Source organism: Salvia hispanica, chromosome 1 (genome assembly GCF_029641045.1).
Source record: "Salvia hispanica isolate PSC_SH4W2 chromosome 1, Shi_PSC_v1, whole genome shotgun sequence".
NCBI lineage: Eukaryota > Viridiplantae > Streptophyta > Magnoliopsida > Lamiales > Lamiaceae > Salvia > Salvia hispanica.
In genome coordinates, this window is record NC_142692.1 from 33,053,502 (window position 1) to 33,069,926 (window position 16,425).

At 37.3% G+C, this 16,425-nt stretch overlaps 3 protein-coding genes across 3 annotated transcripts; 1 reads left to right on the forward strand and 2 right to left on the reverse strand.

Annotated features, from left to right (window-relative positions):
- Positions 1-3,133: 3,133 nt before the first annotated feature.
- On the forward strand, positions 3,134-6,285 carry LOC125222234 (RNA-binding KH domain-containing protein RCF3-like). The gene is made up of 6 exons (XM_048124741.2): positions 3,134-3,829; positions 3,973-4,296; positions 4,420-4,674; positions 4,763-5,026; positions 5,634-5,790; positions 5,876-6,285. Exons 1-5 carry the CDS (start codon positions 3,134-3,136, stop codon positions 5,781-5,783), a joined length of 1,689 nt encoding a protein of 562 aa, XP_047980698.2. The 3' UTR covers positions 5,784-5,790; positions 5,876-6,285.
- Positions 6,286-6,677: 392 nt separating this feature from the next.
- On the reverse strand, positions 6,678-10,444 carry LOC125222236 (amino acid permease 6-like). Its single transcript, XM_089064798.1, has 7 exons — positions 10,174-10,444; positions 9,865-10,086; positions 9,404-9,497; positions 9,092-9,306; positions 8,433-8,578; positions 7,471-7,698; positions 6,678-7,252 (listed from the first exon to the last, which is right to left on the reverse strand). Exons 1-7 carry the CDS (start codon positions 10,283-10,285, stop codon positions 6,821-6,823), a joined length of 1,449 nt encoding a protein of 482 aa, XP_088920924.1. The 5' UTR covers positions 10,286-10,444; the 3' UTR covers positions 6,678-6,820.
- Positions 10,445-10,987: 543 nt separating this feature from the next.
- On the reverse strand, positions 10,988-15,363 carry LOC125222232 (cell division cycle 5-like protein). The gene is made up of 4 exons (XM_048124739.2): positions 14,886-15,363; positions 12,826-14,535; positions 11,981-12,262; positions 10,988-11,721 (listed from the first exon to the last, which is right to left on the reverse strand). Exons 1-4 carry the CDS (start codon positions 15,060-15,062, stop codon positions 11,281-11,283), a joined length of 2,610 nt encoding a protein of 869 aa, XP_047980696.2. The 5' UTR covers positions 15,063-15,363; the 3' UTR covers positions 10,988-11,280.
- Between the last annotated feature and the right edge of the window lie 1,062 nt (positions 15,364-16,425).

Below are 16,425 nucleotides of genomic sequence, written 5' to 3' on the forward strand. Positions count from 1 at the left end.
CTGAAAATTTAGTAATTAAATAATCTTGTTAAGTAAATACTACTCCCATGCACTTTAAAGTTGTTCATAAGCTCGGTTGAGATTAATCATGCTAGTTAATAAAGTTTTAGTTTTGTGTGGATAAACTGATAATTATTTATAATTATTTTCTAATAAACTGATATGAGTGAGTGTTTTGGTAAGATGTACTATATATTTATAATTATTTTCTAATGAACTGATATGAGTTCGTGTTTGGTAAGATTGTACTATATATTTATACTCCCTCCGTCCGGCATTATGAGTCCCGGTTGACAATTTCCATCCGTCCGGCATTAGGAGTCTCGGTTAGTCATTTCCATAGAAAGTTAAATAAAAATATTATAAAATACAACACTAAAAAACACAAGTAAAAACACATCCAAAGAATAAAACAAATAATAATGCAAATGGATCCCACATTCCATTATCACACACTCTAATTTTTACACACTCAATCATTTCTTAAAACCCGCATTCAACTCAACCGGGACTCTTAATGCCGGACGGAGGGAGTAATTATTTTTTAAAACGAATGCAGGAAATGAAATGATTTGAGCGTGAAACGGGGGAGTATTAAAGTTTATCATGCTTTCATAATTAGTTGTCGTTGGGTCTTGCCAAATTAAGCCAGTCCATAACAAACATTCATTAAATTTCAAATACTGTAACTAATAAAACAAATTTTGTAAATAATGTATTTGTCCAGTAGCGTTGACAAAAATACACCGGGCCCTATGGTGGGCTGGGCTAGCCCACTCTAAAATGCTCAAAGGTTTGATGGGCTTAATTTGGGTCAGGCCACCCAGACTCAAAAAATTTGCTCTATAAACAACAATTATCATCGCCAGAGCAATTCCAATAAGATGAGCGGTGAATTGAAAATGTATATTGCTCGACTCATAAGGTATATTATCCATTTATCTTCTTAAATACTTTATTCATTTTGTGGAGATATTTTTCCTCAGAATCTGATTTAAGAAAAAATGTATTAAGTGAATTAAGTAAATAAAAAATACAGTAGGAAATAAAAAAGATAAAAAGAGATTATAAGAGAATAGAGAAAAAAAGAGTAAAGTAAGTGAGAAAAAATGTGACTTTTACTAAAATGAAAAATTTGTCTCCACTATTATGTAACGTATCAAAATGACAAAATGATCTCACTATTATGAAATAGAGGGAGTAATAAATATATTTTTTTTAAATTACAAAACCTTGAATTTGATCATTAAGAGTCTAATTAAAAACGTAAAATCTAATTACACAATCTGATTTTATGAACAACAACATAAATAGATTCATAGGAACAAAATTCAACAAAATCCAACCAAAAGAATATAATTTTTAAAATACTTAAAACAATAATATTATAATATTACTTCTTAACGGGTAACACGAATCCGACGCGAACACGACATGAAATTTTCGTGTTCTTAACAGGTCGACCTGATAAGGACACGAACCCAATAAGCTTTGACCCAAACCCATTAATTTCGTGCGGGTTATCATATGGTGCCAAAAATTAATAACCCCTATATTTACTAAAATAAAAACATCACTTCAATTTTTTTTTATTACTTTATTCGATCTCAATAAAAATGTGATGTTAAATAAAAAATATTCAATTTAAAATAGAACAGAATAAACATACTCAACTTTTTCCATTCAAAATCTGAGTTGCCAACTATCGTTGGAGGCAAAGAGTAATAAATGCCTTGCAAAAACACACTATATATATCTCTGTATCACTTACGTCTAATGCTAGCTCCTTCACTGCTGTCGTCGCGCCGCATCATCCCTCCGCTCTCCACCACCGCCTGCACCAAACAGCCCCTCTCCAGCTTCATCGCAGCCGTCTTCACAAAGCCAGCTCATTCGCAGTCGCGTTGCCTCACCATTCGCCGTAACTAATCGTCGACTTCCACCACCCGTCGTCAAGGTCAAATCCGAATCTTCCCCAATTTATAAAGCCCTAATTTTTAGACCAAATTTGCATCTATGCTCAAAGCAAGATCAGTGATCACTCAACATAACGTCAAAGCTTTAAAACATGAAAAATGAGAATGTGTTTTGGAAATCGGAACTGCATGCGTTTCTACTTAATTTATAGGGTTTATTAGAAACTTAAAACAAAAAAAACTAAATTTCGTTTGCCTTTGCTTGTTCAGTTGGAGCAGATCTTTGCCTGCAAAACGCAGATCTTTGCATTTTTGTTTATTGAATTGGAAAGCGAGTTTTTTATGCACGTTCATCAACCTATGGCCATTGATGTATTTGATGCTGCTGGACTCATGTTTTCAGTTGAATTGTGCGTTTCCGTGGGAATTCAAGATAAATTATGGAGTATATTTTATTGGTGAATGAAGTATGAAATGATTTTAAGAGATGGAAGAATCCATATTGTGTAGAAAGCTGCATGCAAGTTGTTTGATTAATTTTCCTTTTATAAGAAAATTTCAGTTTGGTCTTTCATGTTTGGATTTAGAACCCTCTTCTTTTTTTTTCCCTTTTGTGTTTAGATTTGCAGTTGATTTAAATGTTTATGGTAGGGCTAGAATCTTGGCCATTACGCTCGATTAGTCCCACATTATCATGCAATGTGTTTATCGGGTATCGTTGAAAATAGCGGAAGCATGTTTCGTTTGACACGTGTTGGAGGATCATTAAGCTGTTAAGAATGGTAAATGATTGATTTATATGGAATACTGGATATCAATCTGCTGGATATCATGGCAATTGTGATCAAATCCCTAAATTGTGCCTATATGTTGTATGTTGTGAGATCGTAATAATGTTTCCCGTATATCCTGGAACTTTATTGAATTTTTCGAACAATAGGGCTAGTTGACATTGTTATCATTCTTTTGTCGCGTAGCGATATCATCAATGTCTAACCGTTGCAAAGATATTCTTTGTCGTTTAGCGTTTTACTAAGATATTTGGTGAAACAACTTAGCAGATGCATTCAATCATAAACTGATTTGTTTAACTTGGATCTTACCTTAATATGCAATGAACCATCAAATTTCATTTACTCTACATTTCATTGTTGTCTTTGCAATATTTATCTCTTGTGATATTCATGTAATTAACATTCTTGACAGAATCTAGAGGGATGTCATCTCAAATTACACCTGCTAAGAGGCCACTCGACCAAAGTCTTACAGATGTAAGAAGTGGAAGGAAGTTCCAGAAATCAGAAGCTTTAGGTTCCGTCATTGCACCATTTAATGCATCATCTAGACAGGTTATAAGAGTACTTTGGCCAGCTTCCAGAATTCGCGTCATTACTGGAAAAGATGGCAGCATCATATCTCAAATAGGCGAAGCGACTGGAGCAAAAGTCTGTGTTGAGGAAAAAGTCCCTGAGTGTAATGAAAGAGTCATAACCATAGCAGTTCTAGATAAAGGTAAGGAAATGGTGAGCGGGCAGGTTAAGGATGAAGACAGGGAGACTAAAATCCCTGACTCCAGTGAGAACCCTGAAGAATATGGGGACGGCAACAAAGAGCATGGTGTTCGAGTCGATCACTCTAAATCAGATAAGGAAAAAGAAAATTCAGCTATTCAGAAAGCTTTGTTAGCTGTATTTAATAGAATGGTCGCGGCTGGGACAAAGAAAGGTGAAGAAGAAAGAAAAAGACCGTTTTCACATGTTAGGCTACTTGTCTTCCCTGGTCAAGTAGGCCGTTTGTTAGGAAGATCTGGCAGTGTGATGAAACAAATGACATCTGAAACTGGAGCGGTTATACAAATTCTTCCAAAGAATAAGGTGCCTTCTTGTGCATCTTCTTCTGATGACCTGGTTCAGGTACTTGTATTTAGCGCATCCATTCCCTTGTGTGCATATATGTGCGAAATGTACTTGAATATATTGTCAGCTACAGCATGATGCGATGAATGCCATTTAGGCTTGATGAATTGAGTGTATTTTGACATCACATTCTTTTGCAGATCTCTGGTACTCATGATGCCATCAGGAAAGCTCTTCTATCTGTTTCCCAGAAACTTCTTGAGTGTATTCCCAAGTATTGGGATCCTTTCCCAGTCAACAAGCCTGTTGGCCCGTCATCTCATTCCTTTGGTGCTCCTCGACGGGATAGGTTTCCTGTGGTTATAACTTACCGGGTGCTGTGTAATGCGGAAAAGGTGGGCGGTGTAATTGGAAAGGGAGGTTCTATTATTAGAGCTCTTCAACATGAATCTGGCTGTGATATCAAGGTCGTAGCTAGTACAGGCGAAACAGAAGATCGCATCATTACCATATCTGGTCCTGCTGTATGGTTTTAATTCTTTATTTCTTTTTTTACATCTCTCACATTTAACATTCTCCTTCCTTCCTTGTACTTTCGTGTAATAAATGTAAGGCGAAAAATCATGTTTGATTTCCATTTGATGTAGCACCCAGATGATGCAGTATCTCCCGCACAAGATGGCGTTCTTCGCGTGCAAACAAGAATATTTAGGTGTGCACCAGTAAGCAGGGATAAAAGTTTGGTCGCAAAACTCCTTGTCTCCTCTCATCAAATTGGATGTCTTCTTGGTAAAAGAGGTTCAGTGATTTCTGAAATGAGAAAGTCAAGTGGAGCTTACATCTGTATTCTCAGTAAAAACCAGGTTCCGAAGAATGCTTCGGAAAATGAGGAAGTTGTTCAGGTATGCATGACATCCCTCTTATCTTCAGTTCCATCTACTTTTATGTAAATGTAACCTTTATTTTTGCTTCTGTCGTATGCAATTCTAGGTTAGTGGAGACCTTGGAGCAGTTCAAGAGGCTCTTATGCAGATAACATCAAGGTTGAAGAAGCATTTCTTCAGGGGTGCATTTCCCCCATCCAACAATTTTGATGGTCCTGTGGGCCTTCCTCCAGTAGGCGGCTTCCGTCCACATGAACGTGATGATCAGCAACCTGCTACCACAAGCACTACTGTAGAGGTTGTTGTTCCAAGCTTCACTGTTCCTGCTATTTACGGAGATGAAGGTGGATGCCTGAGTCAAATTCGCGAGGTATGCATTGATTTATGCTCAACAAAGCATAAAATACTATAATTCCGTTGAATGATCAAATAAGATCATCCAACGATCAAGATCTATGGGCTACACTGGTTTCGGTTAGCTTCCGTTTGGTACACAGAATTGGAATCTATGAAATTGAGTAGGAAGGAAATGAATTGAATTTAAAAAAATTGAATGTTTGCAGTGTTTGTGTGAATGTGTGCAGTGCATGTGTAAGGGTGTGCAGCGCATGTGTAAGAATGTGCAGTGTGTGTGTGTAAGAATGTGCGCGTGTGTGTCTGTGAATGTGTGCAGTGTGTGTGTAAGAATGCGTGTGTAATTTAAGTAAATATTTGGAATTCCACTATTTTTTATATGGAATTCAAATTGTGGAATTGGAGGATTTGGAAACATTGGATTTGGAATTGAAAGCTCCAATTCCACACTACCAATTCCGTGTACCATCATTACTAAAATTAGGATGGTTTTATTTGATCATTCTCCTATTATCCTATATATACACCTACATGTATATTTGGATAGATAAATTGGTTCATCGGACGAAGTTAGAGCTCACACCTACTGAATTTTTCTTGTGCTTCGTGTTTTCTCTTGTCAGATTTCAGATGCAGAAGTTACCATCACCGACCCTAAAGACGGAGCATCAGAAACCATGATCATAATCTCCGGGACTCCCGAGCAGACTGAGGCTGCACAAAGTCTGATTCAGGCATTTGTAATTTGCGAAATGGAAGCCCGGAATCGTTGATATCATGGTATTCCTTTTGTTCTTCACAGACAGTTCAATGCTTTTACTATATTATTATGACCTGTCACTAATATGTACTAGTTGTTTTTCAGAATCTACTCCATGGATGGTGGTGCAAAGAGAGTGTTGTGATACTGTTAGGAACACAACCAACGAAACAGAGGATATTGATGAAGGAAGCACAAGCGAGGGTATAGACCACGAGCCGGAGGCAGAGCAGGGCGATGCGAGTGATCAGAGAGAGAATAGCAAAAAGGCGACAAGGGAGCTGAGGCCACGGAAGAATATTAAGCCACCCGGAAAGTATAAAGACTTCGTTGCAAAGTAGACGCAACAGCTATGCATTTTCATTTCCTAGTTTAATTATCTTAATATTTGTAAAACTCTATTTTGTAATCTTCGTTGAGTCGGGCGTTTATATAAGCCCCGTTCGGGTTTTCTTCGTTGGTTCTTTCCCGAATGTCTAGGTACGTCGAACCAACCCTAGGGTCCTTAGGCTATAAATAGGGTTGTTTCATTAAGTTATTTGAGTAATGAAATATTTTGCCCAAGTGAACGTGCAATCATCAGTTATTAATCTCTCTGTCGACGGGAATAACCTCCCTCGCCAGTTTTCTCAATCCGCCGCCGAGCTCCGAGAGCCGCCGGCAACTCAGAATCACCACCAGAGATAGATGCCGGACTTGTTACGGAGGACGTCCGTAACAGATACATACAAATTTACTGAAGTCAAACCATCAACCCAACCTCTGTTGTTGTATCAATGCAAATTATCCGAACCGAGCTTCCTATCTGCTCATGCTTGTTTATTATATGTACTATATGTACATGCTTGTTTATCATGTCTATTTATCGCTGTATATTCAACAGACAACGCGTTGATACATATCTTGATTGATTTCCGATCCTCGTATCATAGGCTTTATTATAGCTCTCATATGTTTGATGATTGATCTTTACAGAGACTAAATGGTGAAATGTAGGTAAATAAGTAGTGTTTGGATGTTGAACTCATTGATTGATATTCTACATGTTTTTTATTCATGAGCTTGACTCTGGAAAGGCTTGTATGTCTTGACGTCGGCAGCCAGCCCCCGTACGGATCCGGCTGCCGCGACGAGGGACACAATCAGGCAAGCCCAGCTGAGGATCTTCAGCCACACCCATCGGCAGGAGTACTTGGGCACGTTGGCCTGCGCAATGTGCATCTCTGTGGGGAAGTACACGGTCAGCGGGTAGAACGAGGCTGCCCCGATGAGGCCGAGGAAGTTGTTGAAGAAGGGGAAGATCATTGCAATCAGTGATGTTATTATCACGTACACTGATCTCCACACTAATCTGAATACGTTGAAGTTGTAGACCCCGCACAGGGGAACGCGGACGGCATGTTCTTCCGTGATGGCCTTGCTTTCCGGCCACTTCTGCCTGCACCGGTTTTCCACGAAGCCGAACAGAGGCTGTGCGAACACCTGTTTCGCAAATGATACGACGGGCATTAATAAAATGAAATCCGAGATAGATAGGCTTATACTCCATCCATCATTTAAAAATAGCAACTTTTGAAACGCCACGAATTTTAATGCACAATTAGCTAGAAAAATGTTTCCTAAAATAAACTAATTTTGAAGGATGGACGAAAATGGAAATAGTTGTTATTTTTAAAGGACGATGGTTTCTTTTGTGCTACCTGATAGGCTCCGATGAGATGGACAGCGATGCACACGTTGGCAAAGTCGATCAACCAGAAGGGCTCGTAGAAGCCGAACCCAGTAAGGAAGTTACCGGGAGCGTCATTTCCGAAGGCGGCGTAGCCGAGGCAGCCGCAGAGGACGTAGAAAAGGGTGGTGGTTGACACACCTACAAGAGAAGCCTTCTTCATCGCCACATTTTCTGGGGGTGGAGATTTCAGTGTGTCCTGTTCAAACATAATAAAGCTCATTTAATGGAATGAATGACAATTATTGAAAATGTGATGAGTAATTAAGATTGAGATAAATTATCCCTTGTTGACTCGTCTCCCTAAAATTGGCCTCTAGGATTAACCTAGTATTTCAAATGATTATTGAATAAAATATTCATATTGCAACACCTACAAAACCAATTAAAAAAAAGAAATTTTAAAAAATTGGATCTAAATTAAAGACTATTGTATAGGCTGTAAAGTATGTGGTACATATTTATTTATTTTAGGTAAAAACACATGACCGTGAATGTGGATATATCTTTAAATTTGTATATTTGCCATTATTGGAAGTATATAAAACATATGATAGCTACAGGTGACATGTGTCACTTATTTTGTATGTTTCACTTTATAATATTCTTGAACTCTTCCATATTAAATTTTATTTTTACAAAATAATGTCCCTTAACAAATGTACCATTCACAACCAAAAGAAAAAAGATAAAGAAACATGAGTCGCACAAAATTCAACCATGAAGCCGAATGTGTTGAATATTTTTGTCTTATTAACCTCTAGAAATCAATCAAATACATGTGGACAGCACATGAAAATATATAGGTTTGGTAGGTACTATAATGTAATCAAATATCTTGATATTTAGGAGCAAAATTAGCGTGAAGAAATGGAATATTTAGTTACGTAATTAAGTTGGATTGAAATAATAGGGAATGAAAAAGAAACTTGCCTGGATTTCAATTAGGATGGTTGAAAAGGCATAGGCAAAAGCAATGTCTCCAATGGCTTGAAAGCTTTTCCACAACTTTTCTGAGCCGCTTGTGTCCACTCCTACTCTCGTTCCTGTTAGGCCTGTCTCCACATGCCCTCCACCACCTATTTTCCAAAAAAATAATAATAATTAAATTAATCAATTTTGTATAATAAATTTTGAAATATAGAGTTTTTGTTAAAACAAATGGTGTCAAGGGATATCGATGAAATTCAAACTTATAATCTCTCAGTTATAGCCGGTCACATTTCGTTAGGATAGAAGAATGATTTTGACCATGCTAATGTTCTATTATTAGGATGTTTCTAATAGGCTAGTGACGGATTCAGAATATGATTTCGGGGGACATATAATAATGGTTTCATTTGTATGAAGTCTTCTTCTTTAATTTTTTCTACAAATCAAGGCAGCCATAACGTTTTCAGCCGACTCTAAAGGAAAACTGCGTCATCTTGGCTGCTTCTTAAATAATTAGTCATGGCCGATTCAGATTTATAACCGCGAATTAGCCATCACTCGAGGTACATTTTTCTTTGATGTCGTACCAACGCTTGAGCCATGCAACAGAGTAGTAATACATAAGCAGTTTTTCGTCTATTGCTTTTATAGAGAGATACCTGCAAGCTTAGCAACGGAGAGGGCGAAGCCAATGGAGGAGTAAGCGAAAGACATGACCGCGGCAACGATAGAGAGCCATGAAAGCTCATGGAAATTAGGTATTTGGCTCAAAACAAGCTGAATCCCTCCAAATATAGCCATGAATGGATAGGTTGATATTGAGCATGCTGCCTCATGCCCCTCCTTATGGAAACAATTCGACCTCTTCACAGCCCTAATTAATTACAAATTACATTTCAATTATCATAAATTCATAATCAAACATAAGTAGTATTTTATCATTAACTACGTATATGTATATAGATACTCACACCATACTAATGGAAGCAGTAATTGTGTATCCAATAGTGACCCCAACAAGATTCCCATACTGAGCCACCCCACATAGCTGAACTTTGTAACCACCTACACACATACATAATCCAATTATAAAACAAAACAAATTAAATCACATTTATTGCTAATTCATTTCACAAAGATTCATTGGTAATGTAACATCACTTCTTTGGAAAATAGCGAAATTAATGAATGAATGAATGAAAAAGAGATAGTAATATGTATTTAATGGTCGTCAATTTAATAAAGTTTGCAAATGAAATATTAGTCGCAAAGTTTAAATTTTTTTCAATTATTTTATTATATAACTATTTTTTGTTTCCTATTTCCTATTTCCCATTTAATTAAGTAATGTTGTTTTGATAGTATTATTTTGTAGATGCATGAGACTAATCAGAATTTGACAAAAATTCGTGATAGTGAATGACTAACATACCTAAGTGGGAACGGACGACGTCCATGTAAGTGTAGTTGCGACGGCCTTGGTGGCGGTAGGAGTCGGCGAGGAAGGTGGAGGTGAGGTAGGTGATGAGGGAGAAGGCCACGAGCACGGCGGGACCGGCCACCCATCCTAGCTGCGCTATGGCCCATGCTAACGACAGCACCCCCGACCCTATCACCGCCGTTATGATGTGTGCGCTTGCCGTCAACACCGTCCCTAGTTCATCTCCAAATTAACTCCCTTACTTAATTGACTAACTAAACTAGACTAAACTAACTAATTGTGTGTTGTGTGTGGAAGTACCGGTTCTTGGGGAACGGCCGTCGTCGTCGAAATCCTTGCTTGCTTCGCCGTTTTCAAGTGCAACTGTTGACGCCTCTATGTGAAGAGAGTTCTTTTCCATCTCCTTTGCCATTTTTAATGTGTGTGTGTGTGTGTGTTATTGAGAGATGGTTTGTAATTTGGAGAAGATCTTGAAATTTGATTGAGAGGGAGAAATGGACTACCTATATTTATAATAATAAATGGGATGAAAAGGTTATGCAAAAAGGAAACTAGGAGGGTGGAGTGGATTGACAAATGCAAAATTCGAGAGACGATACAACAAATAGAATAAAATCAACCCCGACCCGAATCCGAATTTGACCCGAGCCTGCGGTGGAGGAGGATGCGCGCATACAAGTGTTTGTTAAACAATAAATCCTTACATTACATATGTATTCAAGCCGGGGAAATTTTAGTCACTAAATATAAATACGAGTGGTAAGTATAGTAAAATAAAGATACTAGTTCAAAACTACAAGTGCCTTCGTGTATTATTTTTCCACGGAATTGGGTTTTATTCTTTTATCTGGCATTGTTGTTTTCCTTCATTTTTCAACCCAAACAGCCCCACAACATGTGGCATTTTGTTAGGTACCTTGAAGTCGATATATACATAAAAAAATCAATAATTTTGTAATGATTCATTGAGATTAAGTTGATTAGAGCTATTTTGTTCCCTAATCATTACAATTAACTATAAGAATAAATTCCAATATACAAGCTATATAGCAAAAGATTATATGACAATTATTTAAAAAGAACTTTGAGATGTGAACTAAAAGTGAAACACCCCTTTAGAAACCGAACATCCTTTTTTTTCAGTAAGATTTACTTTGAAGATTCAAATCCGATTATATAGTCAAAATTTTCTTTACAATGCTAATCAATTTCTTATCCAGAATTAACACTAGTTTGTCACGCATATATCTGTTGATTACACTACAAAAAAAAACCTTGATTTTTTCCAGATTTCAAAGATCGAAACTTCAGCTATCTTCTTTTGACGGCAGTGTCCCATCCAAGGCTCATTTTCTCTGGGATTTAATTACAAAGGTTTACCAGTGGATAATGCTGCATTCTCCTCTGCTACTTGCAACTCACCACTGGTTGATGCTGCATTCTCTTCTGCAACATCATTTCATCCTTGGATCTCGATTCCACCTCGACTGTGTCCTTGGTGACAGCTGCTTCAGCTGCATCGGACTCTTGCAATGCTACGTCAATGGCATCCATGGTAGTGTCGCTGTCTTTTGCAGCGTTTTCAATATCCCTTTCTGCTTGCAGTCTATGTGCATTTACCAAATGCTGAACTCTTTCTAGTTCAGCCATCCGATCACCGTACCGTTTCTGTAAAGTGCGCTCGAGATCCTTCTGCTTCTGAACCTCTTCCCTGAGGTTGCTGATCCTGTATGTTGCCGCTAGAGTTTCTTGCTTACTCAAAGCTCGGAAGCATTCTAGCTCGATTCCCGCAGCGTCCATCTGCTTGAAGGTTGTCTCCACTTGTGCCCAAAGTTTGTTACACCTCATCTGATAAGTCAGAAACAAACTAAGTTAGAAATCAGATATCTAACACAATTCATATACTATCATACAAACAAACCAAGAATCTAATATTGATTGAAACAAATATGTCAAATAAGAAAAAGATTCTGAAATCTGAACACCAATGCACACAAGCTATAGATAGTGATTTCCATTCACGTATCATGCGACTGAAACTGTCCGATCAACAAATATCATAAACCCTCTCATGACTGTCGGCTACTAGAGTTTCTGTATATCATACCTGATAACCATTAGTTAGAACTTTAATCTTCTGCTCATGCCGTTGTGCTTTTTTAGTCTCATCTTCCATCTTCTTCTTCACATGTTCAAATTCATTCTGCAGGGAGGAAAGTTTCTCTGCATGGGTGGCAACACTTGCTAGACCGAAGCCATCACGTGTAGGGAAGTACATCATATCATCTAAGCATGCTTTATGTGCTTCCACATAGCTTTCAAAAGATTCATTCTCATGGCCCATAGCAACACGTAGATATTGGACCTCATCTTCTATTAGTTTATCTGCCTGCATAATCAAATAATCTTATGTGAGTGCAATTCAATTTGTTTTGAGTTATACACAACACGGTAGGACTTGAGAGTGACAAAGATATGAATGAAAGACCCAGAAGAAAACCACCTCTATACAAAAATAATTTCAAGTTGCTTACAAGAAAATTAAGACATACTAGTAAGAAGCATATGAAACAATTTTTCATCTCCAGAAAGCCATCAAGTCATCAACATAGTATAGCATAATTCTGCAAACTTACTTAAATATATCAATCAAACACTTAAAAATTGCCGTAGGAGCATAATAGCAAACTTATCACAAGGATCATTAAGTATCTAAGCATTAAAACAGAATCGTGAGACCAATTTGTGCCACACAAAAGGTGTTATTTCAAAGATTTAATTAACTTATTAGATAACACAAAGCAACATGTTCACAACAGTAAGCTTAACAAATGTTCTTGCATAGCATTAGTCGTGAAAGCAAAAAAATCTTTAAAGTCAATATGAAACCCCAGCAAAATTCAAAGTGCACAGGAAAATATATCAAATATACGATTTGAACTGCATACATACCTCTTTCAGCTCATCTTCTTCAAACTCGTCAATTGTTGGCACATCTACAGAATTCTCTTTTGCAGCACGTTTTCCTTTCTTCTTCTCCTTTGTTGCTTTCTCGTCCAGGGGATATTTAATATTATCATGCTCTAACAAAGACAAAAGCTCCTTCCTTATTAATTCATCAGCCTGCTCAACTAAAGTTAATGGAACAACAGAACTCTTGTCTTCATCAGCTCTCATCAAAGTGTTTCTAATGAGGTCCAACGAAACCACAGGAGGTCTTGGCAGCTCCCTCTGCAGTACTTTTGACCTTTTCTTGAGTAATGCTTGTTGCCTTGCTTCTTCCTCAGCCTTCTCTCTAGCAATTCTATCCGACATGTCTTCCTCGATCTTCTCTTCAGGTTCTTCATCCTCTTCAGCCAATGGCTGAATAACTATCTGGTAGTCATTCTTGGGTTGTGGGAGATTTTTCAGACTAAAAATGAGTTCCTTTTTTGAATCAGACTGTCTCAGTTTGGAACTGTCAAGCATATCAATATCTTCATTTATGCGCAGCTCATCCCTCATTGAAGTTCCCTTTGGAGTCAAACCAACAGCATATACATCACGTGTGGGTGTCATCCCGATTCTGGGAGTGAGACCAGGGCCTCCAGGAGTAGCAGACGGAGTCATTAGAGGATTTGGTGTTGCAATATGCTTTCTCTTGGGAGTCACCCCAGAAAAGTCTGAAGGGTGCAGCATCGGATTATCCCCACCAAGCAACGGAGTCTGAGACAAAGTCAACCTCCGCTGGTTCTCTGCTTCCATCATAATGGCATCCTGTTTGCCTGCAGGAGTCCTTTGAGGGGTTCTCCCTGGAGTGAAGCCATGTCTCGGAGTCTGGGCATAACTTGCAAGAAGAGAAAGTGTTGCAGCGTTTCCTTCTGTAAGTTCTTCATTCCCAAGAATATCACTAGCACTTCCCATCTTAGCAATTGCCTCCAACTCATGGTCAGGAATCTGTGGGGCTGGGAGATTTAACCTGGACCTTTTGCGAACTGGCTCAGGATCATTGAGTTTATTTGCTTGCAAAACTGCAGACGGAGCATCCTGCCTCTCTGCTATTTTATTTCTTGCGATGTCCTGCTTCCTCAATCGAGCCTCTTTGTCAACTCTTCTTTCACCTTCCAACTCCTCAATCGTTGTTGGAAACTTGACTAATTCAGCAGGTCGATCTTCATCAGCAATATCATAAAAGCCAGGTGGAGGTCTCTTTTCAAAAGGTATTTCAGCATTGTAATCAATTCCTCCTCTCTTTCTCTTCTTATGGCGAAGGTTAATTCCAGCAGCTTTAAGCTCTCTTCTTTTCTGCAATGAAGCAAGCCTGCGAGCCTCTTCAAGCTGTTTCTCTCGGGCTTTCCTTTTTGCCTTCTTACCCCTAGTGTTGGCTAACCGAGCCCGAGCTTCAGACAGCATCTCCTTTTCATCTTCATCCATATCTACAGGATCAGGCCGAGCAGGCTTCGATTCCGGATTAGGATCAATCTCTCCAGGACGCAATTTTCTCGGGTCATCACCAGGTTCGTAGTTCTCATCCTTGGCACAGGCTGCATCCAAAAGCCTTTCATATCTCTCCAAGCACTGTGATGGAGTACGCCCGACAATAGGGGCAATCGTCCTCCACTGGGTAGGCATCAGTTTCGCCAAATGCAATAACTTCTCATCTTCTTCTCGGGTCCACTCAGTCTGCAATGCCATGGAAGGAAGTGGTTCAGTTCCGAATCACAAATGATGAAAGCTATCAACATAATAAAGATGGAAACTATAACATTCAAGAACAATTCTTATGCACAAATTGCCTACTACAAGATTCCTAAATTGGTTTTCCACATGAAATACTTCTATTTAATGTGCAACATCTGAAACAGATAATATAACAAACCAACAGCAATATAGAATTAACAATCAATCAAATATAAAAAATTAAAACTAGGAAACCCTCTAGTAACATAAAAACAATCAATCAGATTATGAGGGATCAATGAACCCTAAATTCACATCAAAAATTAAATAAAAAAATGAAAATATCAACATACCTTTTTGATTGAGGGATCCAGCCACTCATACCAGCGTGTCTTGCACTGTTTGGCCGATTTCCTGACCAACAAAGAAGAAATTCTTGCCCATTGGTTTTTCCCATATTTCATAACCGAAGCCTTGAGAATTTCATCTTCTGTGTTCTTCCACACACCTCCCTTTATCGTAATCCTCATTTTTCCGGTGAAATTTTACAACTACAGTGGACTAATACGACTAATCGAAGGGTTTGTTTAATACTACTCTCTCAATTCTCTCAATCTAAGACTCAAGTCAGATTATTTCGTTAAGTTTCTGCGAAAATCAAACGCTCTCAATCCAATTTTATAAGCTAATTTCATATATTTATAAGTAAAACAGAGCCTAATTCCATATTATGGAAACTTATTTTAAAAAGGAAATAAATCATATACATGGGAGAACATAATTTAGGAAAGGGGGATATAAACCCTAAACCCTATGCATGGTGCTGTGCTAAACGACGACGCATTTGGAAACATTTTTAAAAAGGGAAGAAATCATACACTGCATTGCATTATTTCCTTGGATGTTTATATTTATGTTTTTAATAATACTTCCGTGCAAAATAGTTGTTTTTGTAAAGAAAAATATAGCAACATAACCATGAATTTAATTAGCCAATTAATATTTTACTCAAATAAATACAAAATATTTTTTTTGAGCATTTAATTTTTTTTTCAATACTTTGGCCAATAATCAAGTTCGTCAAATAATACTAAATGTTTATAGGTTAAAACAGTGAATTTAAAAAATAGTTTTCTTATGTTGTTCTTTTAAGTTATTAATTTTTTAATTCAACATATACTTTTATGGATTTTTCTCAAATAAAAGTCTATATAAGAGATTGTGAATTCTTTTACGCACAAGAGTTTGTGGGATTTTCAAATTTCAGGTTATTGTTTTAGTATAATTTAAAAAATCACACAAAATTATTATCAATAATTTTATTTTTATTTTGCACACATTATTACGCTTCAATTTCCATGTTACAAAAAGTATTAGTATAATGAACAATTAATCATAACAATAAGAATCACCCATTAATTAAAGTTCCTCCACTGCAGATGATTTCTTCCCGTTAATTAATTTAGGCTCCATTATTAACAGCTTCTTTTTTAATCTTGTAAAATTACTGAGTCTTTTCCTTCCTTCCTTTCCTTTCTTTCTTATGCATAAAAGATTGATATAAAACTTAAAGATCTATCCAAAATTACTAAAAAACAATGAACTAACAAAAAAAATGGAAGAAATGAGCATTACATGTTCACAAACTAAAGAGAAATAATTTACAATAGCTCTTAGCTAATGATAAGTTTGAAATAAGGAATGGTATCATGTTGCGATACTAGAATTTCATAAATGAATTTGAAATATAGTAGTAAGATTAAATAATCTTAGGTGTGCCATATGAATATAACTAATGGAATTCTGTCAGATTTATTTAATTCATTTTAATACACAAAACGATCACCAATAAAGTAAATTAAAGAACATCTAAATTCCTGGACCACCCTTGTA

Coding starts and splice junctions, on each gene's coding strand:
- LOC125222234 (XM_048124741.2), top strand. CDS start 3,134: ATGTCATCTCAAATTACACCTGCTAAGAGGCCACTCGACCAAAGTCTT. Junction 4,297..4,419: donor TTACCATATCTGGTCCTGCT/GTATGGTTTTAA, acceptor CATTTGATGTAG/CACCCAGATGATGCAGTATC. Junction 5,027..5,633: donor GCCTGAGTCAAATTCGCGAG/GTATGCATTGAT, acceptor TTCTCTTGTCAG/ATTTCAGATGCAGAAGTTAC.
- LOC125222236 (XM_089064798.1), bottom strand. CDS start 10,285: ATGGCAAAGGAGATGGAAAAGAACTCTCTTCACATAGAGGCGTCAACA. Junction 10,087..10,173: donor CGGCCGTTCCCCAAGAACCG/GTACTTCCACAC, acceptor GAGATGAACTAG/GGACGGTGTTGACGGCAAGC. Junction 8,579..9,091: donor CTCCGTTGCTAAGCTTGCAG/GTATCTCTCTAT, acceptor TTTGGAAAATAG/GTGGTGGAGGGCATGTGGAG.
- LOC125222232 (XM_048124739.2), bottom strand. CDS start 15,062: ATGAGGATTACGATAAAGGGAGGTGTGTGGAAGAACACAGAAGATGAA. Junction 12,263..12,825: donor AAGAAGATGAGCTGAAAGAG/GTATGTATGCAG, acceptor TTGATTATGCAG/GCAGATAAACTAATAGAAGA. Junction 11,722..11,980: donor TTCTAACTAATGGTTATCAG/GTATGATATACA, acceptor CTGACTTATCAG/ATGAGGTGTAACAAACTTTG.